General features: G+C 40.1%; 1 protein-coding gene across 3 annotated transcripts in view; it reads left to right on the top strand.

Moving 5' to 3' along the window:
- Positions 1–12,455: 12,455 nt before the first annotated feature.
- Positions 12,456–16,620, top strand: part of cep104 (centrosomal protein 104) — a 49,012-nt gene continuing 44,847 nt past the window's right edge. For 2 of the 3 annotated variants that reach the window (XM_038267551.1, XM_038267549.1), the window contains exons 1-3: positions 12,456–12,533; positions 13,101–13,227; positions 14,117–14,290. In XM_038267551.1, coding sequence (XP_038123479.1) covers positions 13,115–13,227; positions 14,117–14,290 — 287 coding nt within the window. In that variant the 5' untranslated portion in view covers positions 12,456–12,533; positions 13,101–13,114. Of the gene's footprint in view, positions 12,534–13,079; positions 13,228–14,116; positions 14,291–16,620 lie in introns of all 3 variants that reach the window. The other variant, XM_038267550.1, reaches the window with a different exon arrangement.

The raw sequence follows: 16,620 nt of genomic DNA, 5'->3' as shown, positions 1-16,620 counted from the left end.
AGGACAGCAGGAAGAATGAACGTTTCCTGTCTGGTAAGTGAAAAAAAGACAGTAAAGATAAAGTTATCATATACTACCATTACTGTTGGGGTTTTCCCTCTAAAACAAGCTCTTTGGGTTAGTCAACAATTTCCCATAATTGACATTTCCTACATTTACTTCCTTGAGGGAGTGTGTCAGGTTTATTCAGTGATGATTATAAAATTAATGTGTGCTTATGAAACATTTGAGCAAGGGGATGCTCCACTCCTGTCTCATGATCCAGTCAGGAGACCATCCTACCTTGTCATTCTGATGGTGCATTCTGTTTTCATGAACTTATCAATTGTTCTGTCAGAACAATACTCTGTTTGTAACCATGCGTCATGTTCTGTTAATAAACGCTCTGCAGAGGAGGTCCAGTGGGAGACGTATGAGTCTGGGGTTCAACTGTCTCTCCTTCCTGAAGGAATTATATCGATAAGTCTGTATTTCAGTTCTTCTTAAGAAAAAAAGGCACTCCTAAATATATTGTAATTATTTACTTAGATATACCTGTTTTTTCTAATTGAGAATAAATGAAATGGAATAAATGAAGAAAACTTGTAACTAAGACAAATATATTGTGAAGTAAATTAGTAGCTATGGTAAAAAATAGTCACTCCTGAAGTACCACTGTCCTACAGAGATGTCTCTCTGTAGCAGTGCACCTTATTTAAATAATTGCATGACCTCCTTAGCAGCTTTCAATTGCTGCACTGCCTTGTCTGTAAATCATTAATTCACATCAGTCAGGTACGTGGCAGCATGGAGAAATCTAAAACATGCAGAGCAGTGTAACTTGAGGACCAGGATTGAGAACGACTGCCCTACTCTACACTTTTTTCTACTGATTCTTGATTAGAACTGTATTTTTTAAGGATTATTGGATGTTCTTCTGCTGTAGTGGGCTTTTTAAAAATGTTTCAATCCTATCTAAATTGTAAAATAATTCAAAAAAATGACCTCCCTGAGATTGCAAACTGTAAAATTATCTTGTGCTTAAAGCCACACAAGATCATGGTTACCTTATTCATTTCATTTTAATTAAACGGATCCGTGATTAAATATTCTCAAACATTAATGCGGAAATCTAATGTCACAATTATCAAAGCTGGACAAAGGACATTCTTTTGAGGACCAGAATGTTCACATTTTGGACAAAGAAGACAGGCGGTCTGAAAGTGGTGTGAAGAAATCCATTTATGTTAAGATAGCAAAAACCTCAGGCTTCAGCTCTTAAAAACCCACAACACAGCAATAGAGTTTATTCTTTCCCTCTATCATAATTCTCATCGCCAGGCAGGGACCAAGACATCTCGCTTCCTTAGCCAGACCCCTTTCAGAGGCATATACCAGTATCAGTCTATGTCTCAACGACCCCCATTCCTAAGGTGCTGACCCTTTGTTCTGGTTTGCATGTTTTCTAAGCCAAAACAAGGCTTTGTTGGGCTACTCTATAAAAGTCTCAATGCTAATTCTGACATTTTGAACTGAAAAACCTTCCTGGATGGGAAGTGAAACGTCTTCGAAATTGGAAGGGAAAAAAAAAGTCCATCGGGTTTTTTTTTTTTTTTACTTTTTTTGGAATTATTAAAGCTACCTTTTTATCCTATAAATTAGGCTATTTGTTTATTTCTCTTCTCTCAGAGTTTAAACCTTCATACTATCTCATTTCAATATGCTCATTGATTTTTATTTTTGAAATAAGTAAACACTGATTTTTATTATATATGTTAATTCTCCATCAAATGTGTGCTAAATAATTTTTAACAATTATTCAATATGTTCCTTACATTTTAAATAAATCTTTTTCAAGTGGAAGGTTTTTGATGGAGGCTTTAGTTAAAATTATTTGTCCTGGGAAGTCATAACATTTCTCTGGCTTGGTGATATCCAGTGAGATTTGTTGAGCTTTGAAAAATTAAATCATTTAAAGAGCTTCAAAGGTGGAGTGCTGTTGTGGAGCAGTGGTTAGCACACATAACCCATGTATGTATGGAGGCCTTATTCCTCAACGCTGCTGACCCGGGTTCATATATATGTACTCGTACTCGTCATCTCCAGCTTTATCCGGAACCGGGTCGCGGGGGCAGCAGACTAAGCAGAGACTCCCAGACTTCCCTCTCCGCAGACACCTCCTCCAGCTCTGTCGTGGGAAGCCCTAGGTGCTCCCAGGCCAGCCGAGAGACTATGTCTCTCCAGCGTGTCCTGGGTCGTCCCCGGGCCTCCTCCCATTGGGACGTGCCTGGAGCACCTCCTGAGGAAGGCGTCCAGGGGGCATCCGAAGAAGATGTCCAAGCCACCTCAACTGACTCCTCTCGATGTGGAGGAGAACCGGCTCTACACTGAGCCTCTCCCGAATGACCAAGCTCCTCACCCTATCTCTAAGGGAGAGCCCAGCCACCCTGCGGAGAATGCTCATTTCAGCCGCTTGTATCCGGGATTTCGTTCTTTCGGTCATTATCCAGATTTCATGACCATAGGTGACGGTAGGAATGTAGACCGACCGGTAAATTGAGAGCTTTATATTTTCGCTCAGCTCTCTCTTTACCACGCAGACCTGTGCAGCATCCGCATTATTGCAGCAGACGCACCGATGCGTCTATTGATCTCCCGCTCCATTCTTCCCTCACTCGTGAACAGGACCCCAAGATACTTGAACTTCTCCACATGAGACAGGGACTCTCCTCCAACCTGAAGGAGACAAGCAAACCTTTTTTCGGTCGAGAACCATGGCCTCGGACTTGGAGGAGCTGATTCTCATCCCGGCAGCTTCACACTCGGCTGCGAACCGCCCCAGCGCACTTTGAAGGTCTTGGCAGGAGGGAGCAAGCAGAACTACGTCATCCGCAGAAAGCAGGGACGAGATCCACTGGTCCCCAAACCAGACCCCCTCTGGTCCTTGGCTGCGCCTAGAAATCCTGTCCATAAAAGTTATGAACAGGACCGGTGACAGAGGGCGGCCCTGTCGGAGTCCAACATGCACTGGGAACAGGTCCAACTTAATGCCGGCAATGCGAACCAGACTCCTGCTCCGCTTGTACAGAGAATGGATGGCCCCTAATAAAGGGCCCCCGACTCCATACACCTGGAGCACCCACAGGGCAGCACGAGGGACACAGTCGAATGCCTTCTCCAAGTCCACAAAACACATGTGGACTGGTTGGGCAAACTCCCATGAACCCTCAAGCACCCTGCAGAGGGTGTAGAGCTGGTCCACTGTTCCACGGCCAGGACGAAAACCACACTGCTCATCCTGTAGCCGAGGTTCGACAATCAGCCGGACTCTCCTCTCCAGCACCCTGGCATAGGCCTTTCCGGGGAGGCTGAGAAGTGTGATTCCCCGATAGTTGGAACACACCCTCCGGTCCCCCTTCTTGTGAAGGGGAACCACCACCCCAGTCTGCCAATCCAGGGGGACTGTCCCCGACCTCCACACGATATTGAAGAGACGTGTCAGCCATGACAGCCCAACAACATCCAGAGCTCTAAGATACTCAGGACGGATCTCGTCCACCCCCGAAGCCTTGCCACCGTTTTGGAGTTTTTTGACCACCTCGGTGACTTCAGCCTGGGTGATGAACGAATCCAGCCCCAAGCACCACGTCTCTTCTTCCCCCACGGAAGGCGTGTCTGTCGGGTTGTCAGCTTCACTAACACTGAAAACAGTGTTAGTGAAGCACTGCTTTTCCCCTCCGGAGGCGTCGGATGGTTTGCCAGAATCGCTTTGAGGCCAACCGATAGTCTTTTTCCATGGCCTCTCCGAACTCCTCCCAGGCCCGAGATTTTGCCTCTGCAACCGCCCGGGCCGCGACACGCTTGGCCTCACAGTACCTGCTTGCTGCTTCAGGAGTCCCACAAGCCAGCCAAGCTCGATAGGACTCCTTCTTCAGCTTGACAGCATCCCTTACTATCGGTGTCCACCATCGGGTTCGGGGATTGACACCACGACAGGCACCGCAAACCTTACGGCCACAGCTACGAGCAGCCGCATCGACAATAGAGGCAGAGAACACAGCCCATTCGGACTCCATGTCTCCAACCTCCCTCAGGACCTGAGAGAAGCTCTCCCGGAGGTGGGAGTTGAACACATCTCTGACGTGAGGGTTCCACTAGACATTCCCAGCAGACCCTCACTACTCGTTTGGGCCTGCCGAGTCTTTCAGGCTTCCTCCTCTTCCAGCGTATCCAACTCACCACCAGGTGGTGGTCGGTGGACAGCTCCGCCCCTCTCTTCACCCGAGTGTCTAAGACAGGCGGCCAAAGATCAGAAGATACGACTACAAAGTCGATCATCGACCTTCGGCCTAGAGTGTCCTGGTGCCAAGTGCACCGATGGACATCCTTATGCCTGAACATGGTGTTCATTATGGACAATCCGTGACTTGCACAGAAGTCCAATAATGAGACACCACTTCAGAGCTGGGGGCCCGTTCCTCCCGATCACGCCCCTCCAGGTGTCACTGTCATATCCCACATGGGCGTTGAAGTCTCCAAGTAGAATGATGGAATCCCCGGGAGGGGCACTTTCTAACACCATCCCCAGGGATGCTAAGGAGGCCTGGTACTCCGTACTGCCGTTCGAAACAACTGTCAGAGTCCTCCCTTCAACCCAAAGGCGAAGAGATGCGACCCTCTCGTCTACCGGGGTGAACTCCAACACGAGACTGCTGAGCTGGGGGGAAACAAGCAGCCCCACCCCCGCCCTCCACCGCTCCCCGCTGGTCACTCCAGAGTAGAAGAGAGTCCAGCCTCTCTCAAGGAGCTGGGTTCCAGAGCTCTGGCTGTGTGTAGAGGCGAGCCAAACTATTTCTAGCCGGTATCGCTCCACCTCCCACACAAGCTTGGGCTCCTTCCCTGCCAGTGAGGTGACATTCCACGTCCCCAGAGTCAGTTCATGCGCCCGCGGATCAGGTCACCGAGGTCTCCGCCTCTGGCTGCCTCCCAATCCCCTTTGCACCGGTCCCTCATGGTTCCCTCTGCAGGTGGTGTGCCCACTGGGGGATGGCCTCGCATCGCTCCTTCGGGCTGGGCCCCGCCGTGTCCCGCAAGGAGGAACCCGACCACCAGGTGCTCGCCGACATACCCCAACCCCAGGCCTGGCTCCAGGGTGGGGTCCCGGCTCCGCCGTACCTGGCAACATCACATGCCTCGCTGTTGTCCTTGTCATAAGGGTTTTTGAACCGCTCTTCGTCTGACCTGTCACCCAGAGCCTGTTTGCCTTGGGAGACCCTACCAGGGGCATTTAGCCCCCAACAACATAGCCTCTGGGATCACCCAGGCACTGAAACCCATCCCCCACGTTAAGGTGGCGGTTCAAGGAGGGGTTCATATATATGTTCTATATGAAAACAGAATGTTGTTCAGCTTCATACTAAATTCTGGAAATTACAATATTAAAAGAATTCTAAATTGAAAGATCAAAATAAAAAATTTCTTGAGATAATTTCTCTAAGTTCAATGATCATGTACTCTAATAAGCAGGACTTCATAGCAGGACACTCATAATTGCATTAAAAAAGTAGAAGTTTATTCATGTTATGAACCTCATTGTCCTTCATTCGTCAATTCAGAGTAAAAAATATAAACATTTATAAAATTCCTCTAGTGTCAATATAAAAGTGTCTATAAGATAAAGGAACCGTCTCCAAAGCTAGAATATTACCACTCTCACTTCCTGCTTTTTCATTTAACTGCAGCACCTTTATATGTTTGAAAACTATTTGGATTTCCAGAACAGTCAAAAGCACCAGATGTTATCTTTATTGCTTCTTCCTGGAACACCCAGAATTACCGTATGTCTAATGACACCATCACATTCCTGATGGGAATCTGTTTACTTAAGCATCTATATAGAGTTATAGTAGTTCTTGAGAAAGTTCTTAAGAAAGTAACCATTTGAAGCACAGATGGCACATGCTTTACTTTGTATGTTTAACGTTTTTATACCAGGTCATCTTGAGTGTCAGGATCTGGAAAATTAAAGAAATCAAATCAGATACCTACTTCTGTTTTATCGCTTTCATTGAGAAAAATGCTTGGGAAGTCGTCAAACTTCTATATTACTTTTAAATAACACATTTACTTAAAAGCTAAAACAATAAAAACTAATTTATTTACAAAAGTTGTTTAAGAACTTGGAAGCATTCTGTCATATTTCTAAATTTTTTAATACAAAGACTTAGTTTAAAGGGGCATAGGCGTGTTATATGATATTTTTTTTATTTACATGCCCATAGCTCATGTTGAGCATACCAGGTTTTTCTGAAAGATTATTTCGTTCTAGTGGCGTATTATTTGTTATACCAGCGATAGCAATGCAATTGTTAGTCTCTATGATTTAAGTACAACATTTAATACATTATTAATAGACAATTTGGTTCTTATCTTGATTTAGTGTCCCTGTTTGTTTTTTAAGGAGAACTTTTCATTATTCTTAATGTTCTGATACGAGGCTCTGGGGAGGATTCAGTAGAACTTAGAGTTGCTCAGGATCAGTTTATCTAACCTTTGCTCTTTGACCAAACCAAGCTGTTGCTTTACTGCGAGACATTGCCAGACGGTAGGGCGCTGTTATGCTGCCTCAGTCATCACCTTCTAAGCTTCTTATAGTTCCTTGGTATTTTCATAGGCTGGAATATCTATTTAAGCTCAAGAATGCCAATCTAAACCCAATCAGTAAAGACGACTGGTGTAAATAACCTTATTTTATGAGAATCAAATTGATTTTGCTGTTTTCAAAAAATGTAAACATGACTATACCCCTTTAAAATATCTCAGAACACTGTTTCAGTCTACTTACATTAGCAAATATAAGCCACCTCCAGGTACTTGTAAGTACCATAGCAAGAGTCTCCAAACACAGAGTTGCTGGCTGTCATACTGCAGCTGTTTTTCCCTCAGATTACAGATGATTTCCTAGAATTTCTTTTAAAGGTGTTACGTCCACCAAGGGCACAACATATTTGAGGACACGAGACAAAAAGATGAGGGTTCAAAAAAATATTTTATTTATAAATTCTCTCCTCTTTAATTTTCTTGGCTCGGCTTCTTCTGATTTACTGCGAAGAAAATAAAGTTAGAGGCCCTCAGATCCCGTGCCCCAAAGGAATCAAAAAATAAAACCCAAAAGTAACAACAGAAAGTTGGACCTGGCAGGCCGATCAAACAGAACAAACGGTACAGCAGGGGGCCAACCCTATACAGGGCCGTCGAAGCCCCTACTGGTACCGGACTAAAGCCCAAAAATAACCTAAGCAAAAGAAAAATCGAAAATAGGACAACCGGTCCCGCCAGGCCAAAACCACAAGAAAAAAAGTAAGCCACGGTGGAACAAGTGGAAGCAGGTGGAAAAGCGGCGTCCAGGCGAAGATGGAAAGAAACGCCCCAACATGCTGAAAGCCAGCCTATTTATAGGCGGACAACAGCACCACAAATTAACGTAATTAACTGGCCAAAAGAATTATTCAACTCCCAAAATATATTAACAAAAGATCCTTCAACTAAAGTCTGTAAGAAAACAAAGAAAAGAAATAGACAAAAATCATAATGTGCCGGAAGCACATAACAAAAGGGAACAACAGGGTTATAACAAATCTCTTCAGTGCTAGAGCAAAACCATGGACATGGATTTCCCAAGAATGCTATTACCTGAAAAAAAAAAAAAAAAAAATCTGTGGATTTTCGGTGGACTATAGAAGCATATGCACAATACAATGACTTGGTTCAAATCCATTCACTATGATCCTTAAGTAGCCTTAATCACTTATCCTTAAGTGATCAAGGCTACCCACTTACTACCTGGAATCCAACTTTACTCCTTCAGCCTCAGATAGAACAAGAGCTCTAGTATAAGAGGCTGCATCTCTGCACATGATTCGCTACTGAACTTCCACAGGACCCATTTTAACTCAACTCAAAGGCTGCCGGGTAAGGAGTGTGTATAAGAAGGTATATTGAGTTGTGTTAGCTTAGCATGAGGCAATGTAAGATTGTAAAGGCACAAGTGGCACAACATTGGTAAACAACCAGCTAGACTGCTGTCCTTCTGCAACCAAGGCTCACACGGCCTCTGGTCTGGATAGCTTTTGTTTAACACAGTCACGCAATTCCACACAGTTTATGTGGAAAGGCAGGCAGCAGAACCAGTTCCTTAGATTTCCCATCAATGGCCTTTATGGCTTAGTTTTTTACTTGAGCTATAAATAATTATTCTCTTAAAAAAAACGTGTCTGTTCTGCTTAATGTCATGTCACTATATGAAAGTGTTGAGGTATAGCATCATTATTAGGATATTCTGATTGATAAATCTACATTGCACCTTACCTGATATATATTAAGAGGAACATTTTAGTTTACTTTATTTTTCCTTTACATTTCTACCATACAGAAGTATCTCTTTTATGGGCCTGCATAGTTTTGCATTAGCGTAATTATATTCCAATTAAGTCTGACCACTGTCCATTAATTAACTAATATCAGTCAGACTGAAGTGGAGCTGATAAAGTCAGCTTTTCCATGTTTTAGATTGGAAAATAATGAGATATAATGTTATGACTTAAGCTTTTGTTTACATCTTTTTTTTTTTTTTTTGTCAGGATGAGTGGAGGTTTGGAGAGGACCCAAATGCAGAGATGGAGGCACAGATAGTTTCTTGCAGATTTAATATGATGAGAGTGGTGGCAACAGAAGCTTAAATCCAGAAATAACAAACCAGGGAAGACAGGAACCAGATCAGAGGGTAACACAGAATAACTCCGAGTGAGAATGAAGAGAATCAAGCTATGGGTAACTGCAGAGGAGGAGGATATATGCCAAACAGAAAAATGCATGGAGTAATCAACTAATTGGGCACAGGTGTGGACTGAAGTAGATAAAAGAGAGTTAAGGGGAAAGGGGAGGGGCAATAGGGGGCAACAGAGAGTAAAGCAAAAAAAGAATAAAATAGGGCTTAATTATAACTAGGAAAGAACTAAAATGAAGCTAAAAGGGAATTGATTAAAAACACTTAAGATAACTAAGATGCTATGCGAAACATAACCTAAAGATAACTGTAAACAATACTAAAGAATGCTGATAATAGAAGAAAACTGAAAAAAAAACCCCAGAAAGGAATAACTAAGAGCTGAGTAACTAAAGTGAAAACTTGATCACAACCAAAAACCAGAGAAAACCCAGAGAAGCGCACTCAAGTGCACTGTAAATGTTCATTGTAACGTTTCTTAATTATTATTATTTAAAATATATAAATCTTGCCATCTACATAATATCTATAGCTTATAACTTTCAACTTTCCTTGATGATTTCCATACTGCCATAATCACAGGCAATCTGCTCATTGAAATGGTGCACTCACACACTATACATGCATTTTAAATATTTGAAAGTCGGGCCTCGATTTCAGATTCTGTAACAATAATTTTTCTCTGCCATATTGAAGGCCTTTGCTATTGTTTTCATACAATTTATTTTACCAAGATCTCCATTGGCTGCTGTAAAACTACCTCTATTCTTACTGGAACCCAAAAGAATAATATTTACAATATTGCAAAAACACCAAAGGCAAATATATTTACATTACTCCATTACTTATTACAATTAATCAATGAATACATTTAAATTCATTAAAGTTTTTGAATTTACTAAGAGTATGGCCCCATATGAGTTGCTAATTGCCTGCATCTTGCAATTTGGAGCAGTTGCACTATGTTGCAGCTTTTTTTATATTACAGTTATTTACTTGCAACGTTTCTCCTATGAATCATTACTGTATCTGCAATAAGTTTTATGTTTGAAGCATTTCTCCATTAAAGCTTTTTTGCATGTGTTTTTGTGTTAGTCTATTTTTTTTGTTTGGTCTTTAAGAGGCATATTTCAGAATTAGTAAATGGCATGTACTTATATAGCACCTTTATTCAAGTTAGGAGACTTGACCAAAGCTCTTTACACTACATTCATTCACGCACACACTCACACACTGATGGTGGCAAGCTACATTGTAGCCACAGCTGCCCTGGGGCTCAATGACAGAAGTGGGGCTGCCGTACATTGGCGCCACCAGGCCCTCTGACCACCATCAGTAGACAATGCAGGTGAAGTGTCTTGCCCAAGGACACAACGACACTGAAAGTTAGAGTCGGGGCTTGAACCGTCAACCTTTCGATTTCAGGGCAAACTCCTACATCCAACGCCACTGTCGCCAGTGTCAAGGTGTTCTTTTTGAAAATTAATAAGGAAATAAAGGGAAGAGTGAAATATGATTTTGGAATTCTCTGGCTCTTAGTTATAATTAATTTAACCAAGATGCAAATTGTTTTCGTATTGAAATCTTGGCAAACAAACACAAAGATCATTGCTTCATTTGGGCAATGTAGTTTCCCAAAGAGAAAAAAACTCCCTCTTTGAATTGATTTGAACTGATTATGAGAAAAAATCAAATGTTGCACAAAGCAATGTGCAAAACTTACCTTTTCCAAGCTGAAGTAATGATCTAATGAGATATTAGATCCCATTCTTCCTGCAGGATGACGGCGATACTTAAAACTACAAAGACTTAGATAATTTCTAGCTTTAACAAAACTTGAAATAGTATTTACAAAATGGCCCTTTAGGTTTTAGCCCCAATTTTGATGTTTGATGACAATTTTCCTTGAAGTGCATTTTTCTTTGGTTGTGCTTGAAAATACTTCCTAAAAACAATTCTCTTTTAAGACACACTTTTTGAAACTGTTTGACCGTAACTAATAAAAATATATGTCCAAACATTGCTGCCTTTATCAGTAAATCGATTATATGAATCCTTTAAGTTATACTGTTAAAAGCTGTTCTTAGTTCAGGTTTAGATGTTTGTTTTAAAATAATTTTTTATTTTATGGCGACCTCTAGTGGCCATAATGGGAATGTATGACTTCTGAGACTGAAATTCTTATTTATGGCTGCAGATTGGATTATATTCTAAAAAAATGTCTGTAAATTTTCAACTAAATATTATTTTAATATGATTTTTGCTTTTTCCTTGGGGTGGGATGGTTTTTCTGTTTTATTCAGAAGGCTAATGTGTTATTTTGTCTATGGGTTTTGATTCAGTTTTATCCATAGATCTATCCCTCCTTTCTTGACCTTTTGGGGTTGTCTTTCCAAAGGTCTGACTCTGAAGGATTCCAGGTTCTAATGTTAAATGAGAGACCTGGTTGCAGAGCCCTGCTTTGATTCGTGGCCAGTACCCTATTCTGAATCACTAAGTTCTACCTATCGAAAAAATCAGCTGTGGTAGACACCGTTCAATCTATGGAAACACTAAGAAACTTTCATGACAAATATTGCAAAAGTAAACATACATGAAAATTTTAAAGATAAATACACATCAACATTAAAAAAGCACTACATCTGCCCAATTTATATAAGTTAACCAAAGAAGTTGGTTGAGTTTTGGGTAACTGTCTTAATTGATTTAATAAGGTTAAAGGGTATTTAACTTTTCACATGATTACTAGTGGCTTAAATCGTTATAGTTTCAAAAATTTGTTTAATATGAATACCCAGTAATTATTTTATTTTCATGTATTATTGGAGGTGGGCGTTTTTTGTTTTTTGTTTTTTTTTGGCTCAGTGATTCAACTGATGAAGAACCAATGATATTAAATCTAGAGTCTTTGAATGACTAAGCTTTCTTTACCCCTAACTTACTTAAACCACAGTGATCTATTATTTAAATTATTTAAATCTTTTTCATCTTTGTAAGCATTTTTATTGATCTAAATGTGAAATAAATTATAATAACAATAACATCACAATTTAACTTAATCAATATGCCTCTAGTTTTTCATATTTTTCTGCTGAATGTCTTGTCTTTTAATATCTTTTTCGTACCTGCTATTATTATTTTTTTCTTCTAGCAATTGCTAGTTATATATTTTTAAATGTTACTTATAACTGTTCAGTTAACGTGGTTCAAATTCTTCCAAAGCAGTTTACTTGATTTTTAAAAGGTGTAAATGATTTGGTTTACATTGAAATGCAGGATTTTTTTATTTAATTTTATTTATTTATTTTATATATCTTTAATTTTTATATATATTTTTTTATTTAGAATTTTTTAAAATTATTTTTAAATGTTAAACAAATTATAATTTCAAAATATAAAAAAATATTTGAAAATAAAATAAATACATAAATAAATCAATTAATTAAATGCAGGAAATACACTAAATGAAATTTGACTGATTGATTGATACATCAATTTTATTGAGGTAAGTTTACATCATCAGTACTTCCAAAGGATCGTGCCCTATTTCTCTTAGAGCTACTTGTTCATCATTTAATTTCTACAAATACATTTTAAGTTTTTAAAAAATTCTTAAAACTAAAATAGAAACAACAGGGGATAGAAACGTTTCGATTATAAACTTCATTGACCATAATTCCTTGCGGCTCATCTACTGCGCATGTGCGGAAAGGTTGTTGTCAGCGGTGGTTATGGAGATGAGATGGGACTGCGAGCTGTCATTAATACGGTAAGATATGATGATAATATCGAAGAGGAGGACCTGGCAGTCCCAGCTACGCGCTTACAAAGAATCTTTGACTAAAAAAACTTATGGTTTTCTGTACATTTTTACATTTTAGTCAGTTTTTTTCTGTACAATACAGGCAGTGTTAGACTGCATGACGTTTGCTATGTTGGCAGATGGATGAGTTATTAGGAGTTAGCTAAAGCTCCCCCACCCAATTTAAGACGTTTAGGTCAGCAAAACAAAAACCCAAAACGTCTTGTGTTATGAGTCTTATGAATAGCTCGTCTGTTTCACACAAAAATACACATAAACGTCATGTAAGGTGTCCATTTTTGTTAGGTGCTGCTGACATCACAATCAGCACTTAATGGAAGTTTTGAGCTCAACCCAAAAGTTGTGTTTTGTTATATATTCATTAATTTAAAGAACTGTTCCTTTAACTAGGTTGTAGATTTAAAGATATATAATTATACAAATTTATTTGAATTAAATAGAACTGTTCACCCTATCATTGTACGGTTAGTTGTCTTATATATTCCTGTTTAGTTTGTTAAAACAATCTTTCAGTGTCTGCTAGAGGAATGCCCAAGAAGACAGGATTCACTGTGGTCAGCTCTTCAAGTCATGAGGACAGCTTCAGTGCCCAGGAGCTTATGGTCCACGCCCCCGCTGTCAATGGTTGGAGATCAAGCAGGTATTATAAGCCTATAATCTGGGCTGGAAGATTTGTCAATCAAGCAGTCTATGCCTTAATCCATTAGCTTTTATGATTTTATAGTGTAGTATGTTGTCAGCAACCTTTATCATATGAACTGGCTTTTTCTTGAAGTAAACAAAATGTTTTGATGTCCAGAATCTGTATAGTGCTTTAAAAAAAAAAGCTTATTAATATTCGCTCTCCTTTAAAAAAAAAAAAAGCAATGTACTGACAGCTGTTGATTCAGCAGTCCTCCTCATGATTGGCTCACAATCTTCATACCATAACATATTATTATTTATTTATTTATTATTATTATTTAAAAAACCCAACTTATTATGTAAAATTAGAGAAATTGATAAATTACACAAAGACTGATGTTTTAATATAACGACAAAACAATATTTTTGTTTATTGTGATAACGTTCAAGTGCAAGCTATAAAAAAACATGATCTTTTGAGTTGAATATATATATATATATATATTTTTTTTATATATATATATGTTGAACGTCTTTGTTTCATGCAACTTTCTGAAAGAAATTGTCTGTTTAATCCTTAAAATAAATCCCTGTGTGTCTAATGAATTTATGTTGTACAATAGGCAGTGCTGTTTCCAAAAAGATGTCATATAAAATAGATAGAAAACTTTGTATCAATTTGACTATATGATCTGGTTGAACTGTAAATTGCCTTGAGATGACATGAGTTGTGAATTGGCGCTATAGAAATAAACTGAATTGAATATTGCAAAATTAAAATTACTAGTCAAGATCTTTTCATTTCTTATGTTTATTTAGGATTTTTGGCTGTTGTGATTTAATTATTTTGTTATTTTATTTTTTGAAACCAAGCGTAATTTCCATTTTTTTGTCTATTTTTCCAGGCTGTGTTCCTATCCTCAGCACCTCACCCTCCAGCTGGAGAAGAGAAGTAGGATACGGAAGCTGCAGTTGCTGGCTCACCAGTATATGATCCCTTCTAAGGTTGAATTCTATGTTGGTGACTGCTCTCCTGAAGCCAGCCCCCCAGTCTTTCCTGGACAGTTTCATAGACTTGGGTAATACCTCAGATTTTATTAAGTTTGGTTTAAATTAGGGATGCTGTGATCAGTATTTTTGCTGCTGATCCTGATACCGATCACCCTGAGGGCCGATCATAGCCGATACCGATTTAGGTATAAATCCCTTAATTGAGACGAGAACATACAAATAAAACTTGCAAACTGCAGCAAGTATTTAATCAAAACAACAAATAATAAAAAAATGCTAACAGGTTTTATTTAGCAGATTGAAAACAGTTATACTTATAAAATTGTATTATATAGTGACAAAATTATATAATGACAAAACTTCGATATCAAATAATGTCAAATAAAAAGAAACATTCAAAGTAAAATGAAGATGATGCAGGGGTTGATGTAAGGCCGATATTCAGAGGCTTTGCTCCTCAATGCGACCGTCACAGGGGTTCAAATCCCGGCCAATTGACCTTTGCCGCATGTTTCCCTCTTCTCTCTCATCCCATTTCCTGTCTGCCTACTTTCGAAAAAACAAAAATAAAGGCCACTAGAACCAAAAAAACAATCTAAAGATAAATAATTGTAAATTACAAAACCAAATCTGCCTTAGAGCATGGCTCTGATCTTTATTTGTAAGATGAAGAAGCAGAGGAGCTTGATTCTTTTTTTCCAAAATTTATCTGCATAATTTTAGGACACAGAAAAAATTTTAATACATATATTAAAAGTTTTTTTTTGTAAGAATCCTGCAGCTTTAAGGAGACATTGGCTTGAGCTCAAACAGTGCAACTTCTGATACAATGCTCAAAAAAATTAAAGGAATACTTTATAAACACATCAGATCTCAATGGGGATTCAAATCATACTGATATGGACTGGGTGAAGTGTTAGGAACAAAAGGATACCATATCATTTGATGGAAATGAAAATGATCAACCTGCAGAGAGCTGAATTCAAATACAGCCCAAAAAACACAGATACAAAAAATGATGCGGCAGGCTAGTCTAATTTGCTGAAATTTCATTGCAGCAACTCATAATGGTATTCAGTAATTTGTCTGGCCCCCACGTGCGTGTATACATGCCTGACAACGTCGGGACATGCGCCTAATGAGACAACGGATGGCGTCCTGGGATATCTCCTCACAGATCTGAACCAGGGCATCACTGAGCTCCTGGACAGTCTGAGGTGCAAGCTGGCATGGATGGAAACATAATGTCCCAGAGGTGTTCTATTGGATTTAGGTCAGGCGAGCGTGGGGGCCAATCAGTGGTATCAATTCCTTCATCCTCCTAGAACTGTCTGCATACTCTCACCACATGAGGCCGGGCATTGTTGCGCACCAGGAGGACCCCAAGACCCCACTGCACCAGCATAGGGTCTGACAATGGGTGCAAGGATTTCATCCCGAAACCTAATGGCAGTCAGGGTGCGGTGGTCTAGCCTGTATAGGTCTGTGTGTCCCTGGATATGCCTCCCAAGACCATCACTGACCAACCAACAAACCGGTCATGCTGAACGATGTTACAGGCAGCATAATGTTCTCCACGGCTTCTGCAGACCCTTTCACATCTGTCACATGTGCTCAGGGTGAACCCGCTCTCATCTGTGAAAAGCACAGGGCGCCAGTGGCGGACTTGCCAATTCCGGTGTTCTGTGGCAATCGAGCTCCATGGTGCCGGGCAGTGAGCACAGGGCCCACTAGAGGACGTCGGACCCTCAGGCCACCCTCGTGAAGTCTGTTTCTGATTGTTTGGTCAGAGATATTCACACCAGTGGCCTGCTGGAGGTCATTATGAAGGGCTCTGGCAGTGCTCCTCCTGCTCCTCTTTGCACAAAAGAGCAGATAGCGGTCCTGCTGATGGGTTGTAGACCTTCTACGGCCCTGTCCAGCTCTCCTGGAGTAACTGCCTGTCTCCTGGAATCTCCTCCATGCTCTTGAGATTGTGCTGGGAGACACAGCAAACCTTCTTGCAATGGCATGTATTGATGTGCCATCTTGGAGGAGTTGGATTGCCTGTGCAACCTCTGTAGGGTCCAGGTAGCGCCTCATGCTGACAGTAGAGACAGTGACCCTAGCCAAATGCAAAACTGGTAAAAATAGTCAGAAAAGATGAGGAGGGGAAAAAATATCAGTGAACCTACCACTGTAAAACCATTCCTGTTTTGATGGTTGTCTCGTTGTTGCCCCTCTAGTGCACCTGTTGTTAATTTCATCAACACCAAAGCAGCTAAAACTGATTAACAACCTCTGCTACTTACCTGACCAAATCATTATCCCTGAAGTTTAATTAACTTGATGCTATACTTTGATTACAAAGTGTTCCTTTAATTGTTTTGAGTAGTAAATTTTCATGCTGATAGAAACA

The sequence above is a fragment of the Cyprinodon tularosa genome, unplaced genomic scaffold (genome assembly GCF_016077235.1).
Source record: "Cyprinodon tularosa strain WSP-4 unplaced genomic scaffold, ASM1607723v1 ctg677, whole genome shotgun sequence".
Classification (NCBI taxonomy): Eukaryota; Metazoa; Chordata; class Actinopteri; order Cyprinodontiformes; family Cyprinodontidae; genus Cyprinodon; species Cyprinodon tularosa.
The sequence above is the reverse complement of the archived record's forward strand: the minus strand, read 5'-3'. Positions and strand labels throughout refer to the sequence as shown.